At 39.6% G+C, this 16,320-nt stretch overlaps 1 protein-coding gene across 8 annotated transcripts in view; it reads left to right on the top strand.

Moving 5' to 3' along the window:
- DMD (dystrophin) overlaps positions 1 to 16,320 on the top strand; it is a 2,402,664-nt gene that overhangs the window by 1,654,271 nt on the left and 732,073 nt on the right. For all 8 annotated transcript variants that reach the window (XM_025277237.3, XM_045164452.1, XM_045164449.1 and 5 more), the window contains one exon: positions 4,556 to 4,664. In XM_025277237.3, coding sequence (XP_025133022.3) covers positions 4,556 to 4,664 — 109 coding nt within the window. The remainder of the gene's footprint in view (positions 1 to 4,555; positions 4,665 to 16,320) is intronic.

Below are 16,320 nucleotides of genomic sequence, written 5' to 3'. Positions count from 1 at the left end.
AATAAAAAATAAGGGCACAGGCCAGGGAACAAAAAAGGAAAGCAAAACCAAATGAAAAAGAATATATATATATATATATATATATAATTTATTATATATAAACATGTAAATTTATATATAATATAGTATTTATTATATTTATAATAATAAATGTAATAATTAATTAACTTAATAATATATTTATACCAATAGTATAAATATAATAAATAATATACATTTATATATAAATAATATATATTTATCCATAATATATAAATAGCCAATTTCAACTCTAAGTACAACAGGTACTTGAAAAGTTGCAAGAGTGTTTTTGTGACCAGCTGAATCAAAATCTACAGCCATTTTATGTGATGTCATTTGCTAATATTTATGAACGATTGGTTAACATGCACTTCTGAGCTTCTTTGTGGTATCAGATGTTTGTGGTACACTGGGGGCTACTACTTAATTTTTTAAATTTCTACATCTGAAATCATATAAACCTTATTTACCCATCTGGAAAAAACAATGGGCAAAATAACATTCTAATAAATGAATAGACCATTCAGAGTTTTATGTATTAATAAAAGAGAATTGAATATATAAACATGTTATTTTCAGGATAACCTAAACCAAATCTTTTAAGCACTGAAATATTTTCATTTTAACTATCTTAATGAAAACTTTTATTGACTATCTTCTGTTTTGCTTCATTAAGCAGTGCATAATAACTAACCAACAATTTTATAGTGCTTTACAGTTCACAGAGTTCTTTTCATATAAAAGATCTCATTTAGTTAATCCAACAAAGCTATGAGTTAGGTAGTAATATTATATACATGTTTCAAGGATGATGAATTTGACTGACCTACCTGATTTTGCTACTGCTGCTGCTAAGTCGCTTCAGTCGTGTCCGACTCTGTGGGACCCCCGTAGACGGCAGCCCACCAGGCTCCCCCGTCTCTGGGATTCTCCAGGCAAGAACACTGGAGTGGGTTGCCATTTCCTTCTCCAATGCATGAAAGTGAAAAGTGAAAGTGAAGTCGCTCAGTCGTGTCTGACTCTTCGCGATCCCGTAGACTGCAGCCTACCAGGCTCCTCCATCCATGGGATTTTCCAGGCAAGAGTACTGATTTTGCTAGTAATCACAAAACCAGTGTAATGAGTTAGGGCTGAAATCCAGGACTTCAGATACTAAAACATAGTGTAATTTAAAACTTTCTTAATTTTCAGGGTCATCATTAAAGCATCAATTATTGTTCTGTTTCATTGTACAGTTACTGATGCTGAAAAAGCTTCTCAGCATGGGTGCCAAACTGAATCTCAGAGACAGAGTTTTGGGTGAAGTAAAAGAGATTAGCTTTATTGCTTTGCCAGGCAAAACTGCGTGTCCCTATGTGGGGGAATTGGGTGAGGAGTTTTATAGAAATGGTTCAAGGGCTGAATTGCTGATAAGGATAAGGGTGTGTGCAAGGCCTGCATTTCTTTAATCTGGCCTCAGGGGTCTCCTGATGAGCTTCTGTGGATCTTGAGGTTATCAAACCTTGTCTCTGGAATGAAGAATGCTACATCAAGTAGTTAACATCTTCCATTTGTTCGAAGTTTTAGTTCCGCAGAAGAGCTCAAAGATATTGTTCTGTGTATCCCTTGAAGTGGAACCAAGAACCTGCATCAAGGCTGCTCTGCTGTTTCTTGACCGTTTCTCCCTTGTCTTTGCATCCCATCCCTTCCCTGATTAGCAACTATTTGAACCTGAGCTTTGGAACACAGGGAAAGTCATGGAGGCTGAATGAAGCGTATTTCCTACCAACAAGAAATAAGGGGCAGAGAAAGGTTTTTGTGCCCAGGATCCCCACAGGGTCCTGCTCAATTTCATTGTGCACATGGAATATGAAGTTCAGTACTGATCACTGCGTCTTCAGTTGAGACCCAGATGAAATAGTTAATTTTATTTCAGAGGCAGGCTGTTAGATAAATACTTTAAATATTTAAAATCTAACTCAGTGCAGTGAGATGCTTACACCATGAGAAGAAAGTGAAACCTAAGCCAACTGTAGAAACAGCAAATTCCCATCTCTCCTCGCCTACTCACTATGGGGCCATATGCTTGCTGAGTGTAAGAGTGGGCAGATCTCAGCAGTATGTAAGTCAATCTCTAATCTCTCTCTCTTCCTCTCGCCCTCTTTGTCTCTCAGCATATACAGGTGACTTCCTATAGGTTATATAATGTATAAGACCATTTGCTGCACCCTTCTCCCTTCAGTAAGTGACCCAAGATCATGATGTTTTCAGATAGCTACTTTTACATTTATTGTCTCTTCCCTAATATCTATTGCTATTTGTTGTTGCTGTTGTTATCAACAACTTCTAGTTCCTCTTATTATTCTTTCCCTGGGAACTCACTGTAATTTAGCAGGGGAATCAAAAGACCAAATACATACATACATACATATATATATATATATATATATATATATATATATATAAATTCACCAGCCTTGGATGATATTTAATTCTCAATGTTTAGCTCTGATGTCAGAACAGAAAAATATCTTCCACGTGTCATGACTTACTATGGTAGTTTTTCCTCACTGATCAGAGGCATTTTGTTGTTGTTGTTCACTTTTGGATTCAAGGCTTATGTTTTAATAAATAAAAAGAAATAATACTCATTGATGTGATAGTAAATGTTTAACAGCATGTACTCTAGGAGAAGAAATTAAAAGCCCTGACTTGACATGAGGTCAGACATAATAGAATAAATAACCTTAAGAGCACAGATGATAGTTAAAATAGGAAGTGATAACTTTTTACTATTTATTTTAGTATTTATTCCCTTTGCAGCTTTGCTTAAGTGGGGTTTTTCAAAAAAATTAAGTCCTATAGAAAATAATTTAAGACCTATTTTCTTATTTTTATCAAGGATGATACATATCTATTCCATTGAGGATGGCTAGGTAATTCATTGCTTATAATGGATGCCTTAGGCTCTGGTCCTTGACAATCAACATCAGCATCAACTGGAAAATTGTTAGAAGTGTCAGTTCTTGGGTCCTACCCAAGATCTGTTGAATCTAGAACGCTGAGGTTGAAAGCCAGCTGCTGCTGCTAAGTTGCTTCAGTCAAGTCCGACTCTGTGTGACCCCATAGATGGCAGCCCACCAGGCTCCCCTGTCCCTGGAATTCTCCAGGCAAGAACACTGGAGTGGGTTGACATTTCCTTCTCCAATGCATGAAAGGAAAAGTGAGAGTGAAGTTGTTCAGTCATGTCTGACTCTTAGCGACCCAATGGACTGCAGCCTACCAGGCTCCTCCATCCATGGGATTCTCCAGGCAAGAGTACTGGAGTGGGGTGCCATTGCCTTCTCCATGAAAGCCAGCAGTCAGTGGTTTACCAAGTCTTCCAGGTGATTCTGATGGCCCAAACATATGAGAACCACTGCTCCAAAGTATTATGATAAATTATCCCCCCACTCCATTGAGAAAGTTTGACCTAGGACCTTTGAGTCCTCTGCTTCCAGCTAGTGGAAAGGGAAAGAATGGATGGAGAAACCTCACTCAATTTTTATAAGGATCAGCCCAGAACTAACAGATATTACCTCTCCTCACATTCTATTGGCAGTAAGTTATCTTATGATTATCCAGCGTTACACTGGAAGTGGCTTGGATCTGCTCCTGAGGTCCTATTAGCAAATTTCCAGGCACTTTGTGAGCTACTTGATGTTCTTTTGGTAACTAAAATTGGCTATAGTTGGACAACCTACACCACAGAAATTAGCAAACACTAAAATCAATTTGTTTCTTTGTTTTCCCCAGAGAGCCACTTGTTAACATATACACATCACTGACCATATACAGGCTTGGCTGACCCTACTGCAGCTAAAATGACCCTCAAAATGGTCCTGCTTTGAACCAAATTGGCTGAGCCTTTATACTCTCACCTTGATCAGTCTTTGATTAAGGGCCACCCTGGGAAGGGCAAGTCCTTAGGCAAGGCAGATCACCATAGCAGAGACAGTCCCAGAAGGAACTGACACCTGACACCTGAAGGATGTCTACTGACATCTTCTTCACCATTTGGGACAAGAGTCCTTCCTTGAAGTGGACTCAGAGGCTTATCCCCAAGTGTACCTCAGCCCCTCCTTCCAAGTGTTGCTAATAGGATTGATCTGGAGTGAGCCAGGGTAGTAAGATAATTTTAACGTCCTCTAGAAAATTCTGGTATGCAGCCACACTAGATACTATTTAAAACAGTCAAGCCAATTGCTGAGATGACATTTTTTGTTTATTTGTTTTGCTTTCAATAATGTTTGCACTCTATGTTTGTCCTTTCAATGAAATTGTGCCTGGAGCAAGAGCCTGTATGCAGCAAACAATCAATAAAAATTTGTAGTGAGGTTGGTTGAAGTATTTAATTAAAATACCTTTGAAAGGAATTCCACCCAGAAAAGTTAATTTAGAAGTAAAATACGATAGAAATACAATAATATATTCACAAAATAAATTAATAACTCAGTGAATTAAGTTACTGCAAGATGTTAATCGAATAAATAACATGCATGCTTTTCTATTAAAGAGGAAGTTAGAAGACCTGAGCTCGGAGTGGAAGGCGGTAACCCACTTACTTCAAGAGCTGAGGGCAAAGTGGCCTGGCCCAGTCCCTGGACTGACAGCAATTGGAGCACGTAAGTATGCTGGATCGCACCCTCTGTGGCTCTGGACATTTGCTCGAAAGCACAACAATGAGATGCTCCCTGGGTTAAAGGGAAAATGGGTTGCAATGCTGAAAATAGGAATAAACTTGGGTTATTTACAATGCAAAATGTCTTAGAGCTTAGGTTCTTTAGAAAGAGCTTGATTGAGCATATGGAGTCACCAAAGTATATAGGGGTGTGCTCTCCAGAAATGTACCTACAGTGAAGAAAGACCCATAGCAGAGATAGCAGAAGGGGCTGAGGGAGGGGCTGCAGGGTGATTTGACTGCAAGAGAGGCCTCAGCCCACTCCACAGGAGCCTTAGGGCTGAGTGGGTTGTCCAGAGCCCTCCTGAACGGCAAGAATAGAGCTTGGCCTTTGTATTCCTGAACCAGCCAGCCTTTGCCCAGGGGCTGCCCACTGGAAGGAAAAGGGAAATCTTAGAAGAGTCTTCTGGGGCCAAAGGCAATTCTCAGTAAGGAATGCTATCAGTGCTTCTAGTCGGACTAATGGGTGTGTTGTTCCTGAAGAGGGAATCAGGGTACAGCCTCCAAGACTAAATATATAAGGACCCCATCTCCTATATCCTTTAGATAATCTTATTCAAATATGCCCACACAGGGACTTCCCTGGCAGTCCAGTGGTTAAGACCCTGTGCTTCCACTGCAGAGGGCACAGGTTCAATCCCTGGTCAGGGAACTAAGGTCCTGCAAGCCATGCAGTGTTACCAAAAATATAAAAATTCCCCAAACCACAGAAATACACACAGTCCCCCTAGCACTTCCCTCTGTTCCATCTGAAGACAGTCTTAAGAGCTCTTCCATTTTTAGTTCAAGAAAAAGGAAAATGGACCATGACTACCACAAGTAGACTTGGGGGAGAAATGTTTTTTTCATTTAGCTATAGTTTTAACTTTTGTTTTTACTGCATATTTTCAGTCTATTCTTTTTCACTTTCTATTCATTTCTTAGTAGAAGGTATGCATAAAATCTCATGGCAATGTTAAGGCTGGCTTTGAGTCCCATGGGCAAGGAGCCAAAAAATTTTTCTGCTATACCAATTCTATAATTAGATAGAACTAAAAAACATTTCTTTTTTTCTGTTCTTATTTTTTGCTTCTTTTTTTTTCCTTTTCTACTTTTCAAAGATCAGATATTTGCAGTATTTAACTATGGTTCTTCAAGTAAAGTTGATTTTTATTTCATATCAATTAGAAACATACCACAATGGAAAGATCACCCAAGGTAGCACAATGATAATTCAGTAGAAGGCATAAACAGCGCTGAGGTTAAAGATACTCTACAATCTGGGAACGGTGTGTCTTGTGTACCCCTGGGGTTTCTAAGAAGACATCAGAGTTAAATTTGATATCAGATACTTTAAAAAGATGTGTGAGAATTCTTTCTTCTTCCTTTTTGTTGGTCAATCTGGGACACTAAAATTGCTCTATCAGTGTTTATCTTCAATGAATTATATCAGGTTTATTTCTTCTTATGACTTGTAATTTTTGGTTCCCTCGGCACACATGCATAGTTTGTCCCTATATAATCGTTTATTGGTATTTGTTCTCTAGCTTTCTCCTGATATTCAGTCTCAGATTCTCTAACTCGAAAGACATTTGGTTCCAATAATTTGTTTCTATTGAACTCCGATATAATTATGGGTTTATGCTCCTGTTTAAGCTATTTTCACATGGTTGGAAGTTTTGAAAGGCAAGGCACAGAAATCTATTTAACCTGTAAAGTTCTTAGATGTGACTATAACAGTTCTGTTGGAGAATATATTCAAAGTTCCAGTTTCAGTTTCCAGAAACATATTTAATTCATCTACTTAATATCTATTGAGTAACTTCTATGTATTGAACAGTATACTAGGTGCTGAGAATGCAGCATAGAGTAAGTTAAGTTCCCTCCCCTCATGAAACCCTTCTAGTTAACCTTTGAACAACATGAGTTTGAACTATGCAGGTGCACTTATGTGGAGAATTTTTTCAATAATAAATATTCCAGTACTTCATGATCCATGGTGAGTTGAATCTGTGCATGTGAAGGAGTGGCCTAAATGGCAGAAACATAAATGCACAGAGCAGACTGGATATTCAACTGTGTAGTAAGTCAGCCCTAACCTCAGTGTTAATCAAAGTTCAGCTGTACTCTGATTGGAAGAGAAACAGGATGAGCAAATAAAGAAAACAGATACTGTCTCAATATTGTTCAGAGTTACAGAGTTTAGTCCACAGATTGATATCAAATGTGCACTTGTTAAAGATGCAGAATGCCAGGCCCCACTCCAGACCCAGTGCATCAGAATCTACATTTTAAAGAGATCCCTAGGTAATTCATTTGCATGCTGAATTTTGAGAAGCACAGTTATGGAGAACAGGAAAGCAGGATAAGAGGGTGTGAGCAGGAATGAAGGCATGAATTCCTGAAGTTGGGTCAATGAATCTTTTCTATTAAGCAAATACTTAAGAAAGCTGATGGAAGTGAGGAAGTGAGTGAGGTACACATCGAGGGGAGAGTGTTCCAGTCAAAGATAGAACAAAAAACAGAGGTAATGAGGGTACTGCAAGCACTGCGGGTCGACCTCCTGACAGACCAAGGGATGCTGACCCCTTTTGTGCATTAGTAGCCAATTTTTATAGGCTCAAGACAAAGAAAATTCCTGCTGGAAGGGTGGCATTAGGTGATTGATTAGGGTGGGTATTTTTACCTAATATGGGGTCAGGGAGCTGGCCAGTTTAGAGGGGCGAGGGGTCTCATGGCAGTGATTGCTATGGGGCTCAGTCAGTTCTGGAGATGACCTTGGTGTGGGGCTCCATATCTGTGGCCTTGGTATAGGGCTCCACAGAAAGTGAAAATGTTAATTGTTCAGTCGTGTCCAACTCTTTGCAGCCCCATAGACTGTAGCCCACCAGGCTGCTCTGTCCATGGAATTCTCCAGGCAAGAATACTGGAGTGGGTTGCCATGCCCTCCTCCAGAGGATCTTCCCAACCCAGGGATCAAACCCAGGTTTCCTGCATTGCAGGCAGACTCTTTACCATCTAAGCCACCAGGAAAGCTCACTTGCTATTAATCAGAAAGCCAGCAATCTGGGGAGACAGAGAACTCATGTCCCCAAAAAGCAATTCTGACATTTCTGCTGGGTCATGACAGTTTTAAGGGAAGAGGGGAAATAATCTCAGTTAATCATTGGAATGGGGTGTCAGAGTCCTTGCCATCCTTCACTACGTGCAGGCTTGGCAACGTCTTGTGGTCTTTGTTTAGATATTTTCTTGTTCACACAGTTTGTTCGCACGGTTTTTTTTTTTTTTTTCATGAGGTTACTGAAGGCAAAGCTAGAGAAGAGACCTGGTCATCTGTTAATTACTTATTCTTCATTTCTACTTCTTTGATCTATGGAAGGAACCAACAAGTTAGGCAAGGTATTGTATGATCAAAAGATGTGAAAGATGTGCTCAGGCCAGTGATGATTAGAGCTTGGAGGTGCCTGGTTTAAAGTTAGTGAGAAGACACGAGGAGACTCCTGCAGACAGCTCTTTTCTGCCAAAAGCTGCTTATAAAATCAAACATTCCTTTTTCCTTAATGTGGTAGTTTAAACATCAGAATTAAGAATTGTTTAAATTTCTGGAAGTCAGGAATATAATCTGAAATAAGTACAGTATATAAAGGGAAATATAATTTGTAATACAGTTCTGTTATCTGATTATTATTTCATGTACTATATTGTAATATAATATGATTTATCATTCATCATTATAAATTTTTTTCCATTGCGCTCCTACTATTATTCTAGCTGCTTTTGTATATATGCCTTTCTCATCAAAATAATCGCCAGGTATGTATGGTTATACACAGTATTTTTAAGGTAAGGATCACAAGGCTCGGAAGGGAAATAGATGAAGGCCACACAGCTGGAAAGAAACAGAGCCAGGGTTATAATCCAAGTGTGTCAGGCTCCAAATCCTGTGTGTTTCTTTTTTTGTGTGTGTGTGTTTTTTTTGCTGTGCCTGTACTATCTCTCTGTCCAAGAACCTAATGGAAATTCTAGATAGGAAGGCAGTTAGCCCATAGTTAATGTTATTAACTCAGTCTTAAGGTGTATGAGGAGTAAAAGCGAGAAATGTTTTTCTGTCTTCTGTAATTAAGGAGTAGAAGAAATCAGTTTACTATATTTGAATTTCTTAGAATCATAGAACTCTGAGCCTAGAATAATCACTGGAAGTACCTAGTTGAATGTATTTCTTCTATATGTGTGGAAATGGAGGCCCAGGGACCTTTTTAAAAACACTAAACCAAGCTCCTTTTTGATTTAATCTATGTAACATGATGAGGTGGTCCTGCCTGAGCTATATAAATTGTTTCAGGTTGCAAGACAAAGAGGCACACTGGAAAAAAACTTTTTGCAGTTGTTGCTTAGATATCTAAGTATATCATTTTTCTTATTTAGTCACTATGTTGTGTCCACCTCTTTTCAACCCCATAGACTGTAGCCTGCCAGGCTCCTCTGTCCATGGGATTTCCCCGGCCAGAATACTGGAGTGGGTTGCCATTCCCTTCTCCAGGAGATCTTCCTAACCCAGGGGTCAAACCCATGTCTCCTGCTTGGCAGGTGTATTCTTTACTTCAGTTTTCTATCTCTGCATTAAAACACTCTAAATGTAATGGCTTTAAATAAGGGTTATTTACTTGCTTGTGATTTTGTGGGTCTGCAGTTGGGCTGTGGTTCATTTATTAGGTGTTCTAAAGGTCTTGCTAGGGGCCATTCTTGTACATGCAGTTATTTGGAAACTCAACAGAAGCTAGATGGAGTCCCTCAGATATCTGACAACTGGCTGTTGGCTGGAGAACCTTGGTTCTTCACAACACCTATCATCCTCCCATAGGCTGGACTGGGTTCATTATATGGCATTCTCAGGACAGTGTTTCGAGAGGATGAAAGTAAAAGCTACAAGATGTCTTTACACCTAGACTCTGTCATTCATACAACATCACTTCTGCCACATTCTGTTCATCAAGGCAAGTTTTCAGTCCAGCCCAGGCTCAAGGGGTGGAGAAATAGACTTCATCTTTTGAGGGGAGAGCTGTGATATCACTGCCAATGGATGTGCATACAGGGAAGGGATGGCTTTATTGTAGCCATCTTAACACCCAAACCACTATACTGAGAAAAAGGGAAGAAAGCGGAGATAAAAGCATTGGTGTATGTGCAGAGTCCTACATCAGTGACTCTCAAACTATACCGTACATTAGAATCACCCATTTCTTACTAAAGCACAGACTGTGGGGCTTCAATCTGGAGGTCCTGATTCAGTAGATGTCGGGTAATGCTTGAGAATTTGCATCTCTAAAAAGTCTCCACAATGCACTGATGCTGCTGGTCTTGAGACTGCACTTGAAGAACTATTGCCATAGGTTTATGATCAGTGAGGAAGGAGTTCATCGCTGCTTCCTGCCTGCAATGCAGCATGGAACTTGAATGAGAGCCAGTGCTGTGGACGCCAAAGGGAACTCCAGTTGTTCCAGCACCACCCCCACCCAGAACTGTGGAGCTTGGAAGTCCAAGGAGGTGTACAGTATGCTAAGCCTTAGCAGTATTTGCCTAGCAGAGCAGCTTAGACCTACCTGTGGGTGGAACAGCCATGCTTATACGCAGCTCCCCTCAAGACTCTTATAAATGATTAGGTAGGCAGGCAGGACTTTGCATGGGCCTGAAGGCCTGCTTGGCAGATGGAGGCAAAGAGCTGACAGATCTAGTTGTAAATGTCAGTGTGAATCCTTTCTTACCCACAAGCTGCTGGGTCTGGGAACATTCACATTCCACTATACCCGATTTAGCATTTCTGAAAGAAATTGCATATAGAACATGCTTTATGTCAAGACTCCAAATCAGGATATTGGAGTTCTTCAGATTTCCCAGGGTAATAACTGGGAATGAATGACCATTGTATAAATAGACTCATAGAAGTGCCAGTTAATAGAGGTTTCTGGTTGATTAAACACTGGTAAAACCATCTCTTCCTGTAATTAATTTTGGAGAGAGCCATTCTCAAGTGTAATTAGGCAAGTGCTGTATTAGAGGTCAAGAAGCCTAAATTCTAATCTCAGTTGTGCTACCAACTAGATAAGGGATCGATGCACTCTCTTTGTAGAGAGTCAGATAGTAAGTATTTTCAGCTTTGTGGGTCTTGGGATCAACTTTGTCACTGTATACTAAAAGTAGCCAAACCGTAGATAATATGTAAATCAACAGGCATGGCTATGTTCTATTAACAGGTTATTTACAGAAACCAGATAAGGGCAGGTGGGTCAAATTTGGCCCTTAATGGCCTACCCATGTCCCCTCAGCACTTGTCCTTCTGGTAAACCCTCAGGCTTCTGAAGGCAAGTACCTATCACTCTGCCCAGGCACTTTCTCTTGCTATAGGAGAAGCTCACTCACTTGTAGAGGATGTGCTAGAACAGTACTCAACCACTGATGGAGAGGAGTTGATGGATAAATAGCACACCCTCTTCATTCCTTGGGTAGGACAACTCCAAGGCTGAACACCAGAGGTCTTCAGTGATGACATGTTTTATTAGCATGCCCTGTAGAGACTTCCTTCCCATTACTATTCATCTCCTTATTCTTCCACCACAGCTTCCTGGTGTCATCTGCTGATTAAAGTTGTGTTATTGTTGTTTAGTTGCCAAGTCGTGTCTGGCTCTTTTGCGACCCCATGGACGGTAGCCCACGAGGCTCCTCTGTCCATGGAATTTCCCAGGCAAGAATACTGGAGTAGGTTGCCATTTGCTTCTCCAGGGGATCTTCCCAACCCAAGGATCAAACATGCGTCTCCTGCTTGGCAGGCAGATTCTTTACCACTGAGCCACCAGGGAAAACCACCAATTAAACTATTTGTATGGCAACCCACTATAGTATTCTTGCCTGGGAAGTCCCATGGACAGAGGAGCCCAGGGGGCTATACCCCATGGGGTTGCAAAGAGTCAGACATGACTGAGTAATGAACATACACACACAATCAAATCCTCGTTTTATAGTCTACTTCCGAATGAACCGAAATTAATACAAAGAGGCTTATAATTAGTGCCATGGTTGTACTTTTTACATGAGTTTTGTTGTGATTCCCATTCTGTAGATGAGAAAACCAAACAACAGGAGAGTTTGTCCAAAGTTCCAAAGCTAGTAAGTGGCAGAGTGGGTATTTGAAGATACATCTCTGTAATGCCAAAGCTTATGTTATTAACCAGAACAGTGTATTTCAAGCAGTGATTTATTGATCATCTAAAGTTTTGAAGGCTGTACTTAAATATCAAATACATATAGCATTATTTCTACATTTATGATTTGCACTTCACTTGCCTCTCTAGCATTCAATAAAGCAACCCAAGGCTAGTTCAGTTATCTTTTAAGTATCTAGGCAATTTGATAAAGAGATGTGGTTAATTGGAACTTAAATATAATCTTGGAATATTGTTTATTTGTTTGATTTAAATTCTGAGAAAAAAAATCATTTATTATGAAAATGACCTTGGTTTGTCTGCAGTGATCATGAGAGAAGGAGGGAAGGAACCTGTCAATTAGTTCTCACATTCTTACTCCTCTTTTGGGTCCTCATCCTTCTCAGAAACACAAAGAGGATTGCCACCCAGAGCCTTTCCAGTTTTGGCTGGGCTTCCAACTGTTAATTCTACCTCAGCTGAACCTTTTGGATAAGGCTCATCAGTTTCAGCCAAGTCTTTCTCTGTTTCATTAACAGATGACTGTTTTATTGAAAACACTTAGAACAAGGCTATACCATCCTTGGTTTTAGAATTAAAACCTCTAAACCTTAAAAAAAAAAAAAAAAACTCTCTGAAAGTCTAAAACCCTAGGAATATGATTTTATACCAGAAAATAGGAGGTCCCCTAATCAATTATGATAACAGGATAAGAAATGAATTTTGACCCTTCCCAAGAGATTTCAAAGCCCTGAGCAACTACAGAGACCCTCCAGCTCTTGGCAGGAATACTACTTAATTAATTAAATCTTATTTTTATATATCAGTGAGGTAAGGATGCTTGAAATATAATGAGATAGAAAGGAAAGTGGCAACAGTAGAGCCTGACTGAGGAGTCCCCAGTGCTGCTTACACTGATGAGGATGAAGTCTTCAGATGTAGGCAGGGGGAGTCTTTGGTTCCAGGCCAGGTTCTTCAACAAAGTTCCCTGGTTCACAGGGAGGATATAACAGTGGTGTCCTTGTTAATATCCAAGACAGTGATCGATTGTGAAAACCGGAGTATTTAGATGTTAATTATCCATTTTTGTGATGATGAAGTTCCCTTTGTTCTTCCTCTCTTAACCTTTTGGCAGTTTTATGGCTTGGTTACCATCTCCGGTTAGGGCTGAGCTTTGGGGTCTGCACTGGCAAAGGAAGAAAAGCCCACATCTATCATTTCTAATGCTTGTTGGCAGCATTCCTGGAAGTTTCTGTGTGTTGGGGGTAGGGTGTGTAGGAGAAGAAGGAGAATAACATCAGTGGTTGAATAAAGTATTCTGATCATTGGGGATTTTTCAGTTACTCATATTCTGCATTTTTATAGAAATAAAGGGTTTATTACAGTAAAATTACCATAGCCTTCTTTTATTATTTAACTCCTTCCCAAAAAGGACCTTTGCTGGAAATCATTATAGAATATACCATAATGTATTTCTTCTCAAGCTATTATTAAGGAGAAATTAGGATTCTTTAAACACATTCAGGAGAGAGTAGGCACCCCACAGTCCACAAAAGTTAGGCTTCTCCCTGTATTCTTAATATTTTCCAAAATTTCGCTGAATCATTTTGAAACCAAATATAACTTAACCCTCAAAGAAAGATTTCAAACGGAGGAAACTATAATAGTTTGCACTTAAAACCATAGATTCTAAGATTGTGGCCTTTGAGAGGTCATTCATTCTTCCCCACTATCTTCAGGAAAAGCTCTTTCTCTCTCTCTCTCAGGAGCAATCTTAAGGTTAACTGCATACTCTTTTAAAAATCAAGAGTGGGTGGCATTCCCCCACTGTTGTTATACTCGAAACCATCTTTCAACTGCCTAACACAAGTTCCAGTTACTGTCTAAATTACTTTCTGAGTAGGAAAAGTACATTTTGACATTATTTGAAGTCTGTTACCTAATCTCCCTTCAAATTTTGCTTTTCTGGCACAAATCATGTGAGTCCCCATAGCCTGTGAACAACAAAAAAATGCTGTCTCAAATGTTTAAACCTCTCTGTGTCTTAAGTGTTTCAACATCTCTGTGCCCCCACTTCTAACATCCCAAGTGTGTTTTCTATACTTTTCTCTGTCGTGGGCTTCAGAACTGGATCCAGTTCCATAATTGCCATTCTACTCACAGCTCAGTTGCATCACAATGTCAGCATTCCCTTTTCTTACCTTTATACGGTGATATTGTTTTCCTGCTATAATGTTCTACTGGCTCCTACTAAATTTGACAGCTGTTTGAGGACTTGTTTTTTTTTGTTTTTTTGTTGTTGTTTTTTTTTTTTTTGCCACATTTTAGCTTAGCCAGTCACGTCTTTCTGTGTGTGTGTGTGTGTGCATGCTGTCGTATCCAACTCTGTGTATCCCTGGACTATAGCCTGCCAGGCTCCTCTGTCCATGGGATTTTCCAGGCAAAAATACTGTAGTACACAGGATTGCAAAAGAATCAGACACAACTGAGCAACATACATGCCTACTAGTTAACCAAATGGAGGTGGAGTATAAGGAGAGGGATGTATGACCTGGAGATTAAGAGAGAGGTCCAACCTAGAGATGTAAATGTGCAATTTTTAGCATAAAGTTGAGTTATGAGGTGGTACTAGTTAAAGCCAAGCAGTGACTATAGATAGAAAAGAGAAGATACCCAAAGACAGATCCCTGGAGGACTTCATTGGTGAGAAGTAATAAATAATAGTAATAAGTTTGCAAGTTGGAGGAAAACCAAGACAGAGACCTGGAAGCCAAGTGAAGGAAGTGAGTTAAGAGGAAGGAATTGATAAACTGTGTCAAATATGCCTATAAGTCTAGTAAGAGAGGGCCTGAGAATCACTCTTGAATTTAGCGAACTTGGGGAAAGTGATAGGATGCAATGCATAAATTCAAGGAACCCATATATCCAACAGCTCACTCAATGTCTGCACTCAGGTGTCCCCCAGACTCATCGAATCCACCATATCCACAACTGAACTAGGGAGTTTCCTCTTCTCCCTTTTCTTGTATCTCCAGGCAAGAATACTGGAGTGGGTTGCCATTTCCTTCTCCAGGGGATCTTCCCGACCCAGGGATCAAACCCAGATCTCCTGAATTGCATGCAGATTCTTTAACATCTGAGCCACCAGGGAAGCCCTTGCATTTCTTATCTCAGGCAATAGCAACAGCATCCAATAAAGCCAGTACTAGTAAGTGATCCTGGAGGGAGACCCCCTTCTCCCTCACTTTCCTCATTGAATCAACCACCAAATCCTACTGATTGTAGTAATACTTAAATATCTTTGAAGTTATTTTGTCCATCTGCATCCCTTCCACCACCATCATGGATGCCTGGCCTTCTAATTGATTTCATTCACCTCCCTCTAATCCATTCCCCATAAAAACATACTCCATAAAAAACAATCATGCAAAGTATAAACCTCCTTCTTTTATAATTCTGTAATGGTGCCCCCACTGCTTTTAGAATAAGTCTCCAAATCATGAACATGGTCACCAGATCTTAGACAATGGTTCCCCTGCTTACCCTTCTTGTTCCACTGTCTGCCTTTTTCTTCAAAGTCCAACCCTTCTGGCATTCTTCAGTTCTTTTAGCAGGTCTGTTTCTTCCTGGGCTCGGGGTTTCCACACCTACTACGCTCACCTGGATGATCTCTTTTCTTATTCATCCTTTAGATCTCAGCTGCACAGGCTCTTTCTTTGACCTATTATATGGCAAGGTATACCTTTTCTCTTTTGTATCCTTGCCATTATTTTGATTAACTATTTGTGTCATTATTTAATTTTCATTTGCTAACAGACTGTACATTCCAAAAGGATCCTATTTTATATCTTGCTTATCAAAACATGCCCTTTTGTGTATGCAGCTTTTATTCAATGACAAGCATGCGATAGTGTTAAACTCATATATTTTGACTAAATTAACAGTACTTTTAGAGTTGGATCAAGTATGTCAATCTCCTATGTAATTATAATGCCAGAGAGACTAAGTGCTTATACGGTTGTCCAGCTGTTTAGTAGCAGAATCTGGACTCAAGCCCACTTCTCCTGAGTTTGGTTTCAGTGCTTGTCCATATTCTTATATATCTCAATTTGTTTTTCGGCTTAGACATAGCTGACAGATACATTCATCTGCACATCCTCATTGGTAAACCCTAAGTTTTTTAAAGGCTGCAATATTGATCAAATAGGGATGTGCTGTGGCTTTGATGCAAATCTTGTAGCCTAAATCATTCCCATCTCATTCCTTAACTCTCATTCTTGACTGGGCTTTGATATCCAATTTGAGAACCTCTACTTTATAGTCTAACAACACATGCTATATTCCTCTTAACATTTATACAGTTTATTTCTTCTCTCGTCTTCAATATTTTAAAGAAAATATGTTCTAATCTCCTTTTCCAAAGTA

Source organism: Bubalus bubalis, chromosome X (assembly GCF_019923935.1).
Source record: "Bubalus bubalis isolate 160015118507 breed Murrah chromosome X, NDDB_SH_1, whole genome shotgun sequence".
Lineage (NCBI taxonomy): Eukaryota > Metazoa > Chordata > Mammalia > Artiodactyla > Bovidae > Bubalus > Bubalus bubalis.
Note: the sequence above shows the minus strand (reverse complement) of the source record. Positions and strands in the feature narration are given on the sequence as shown.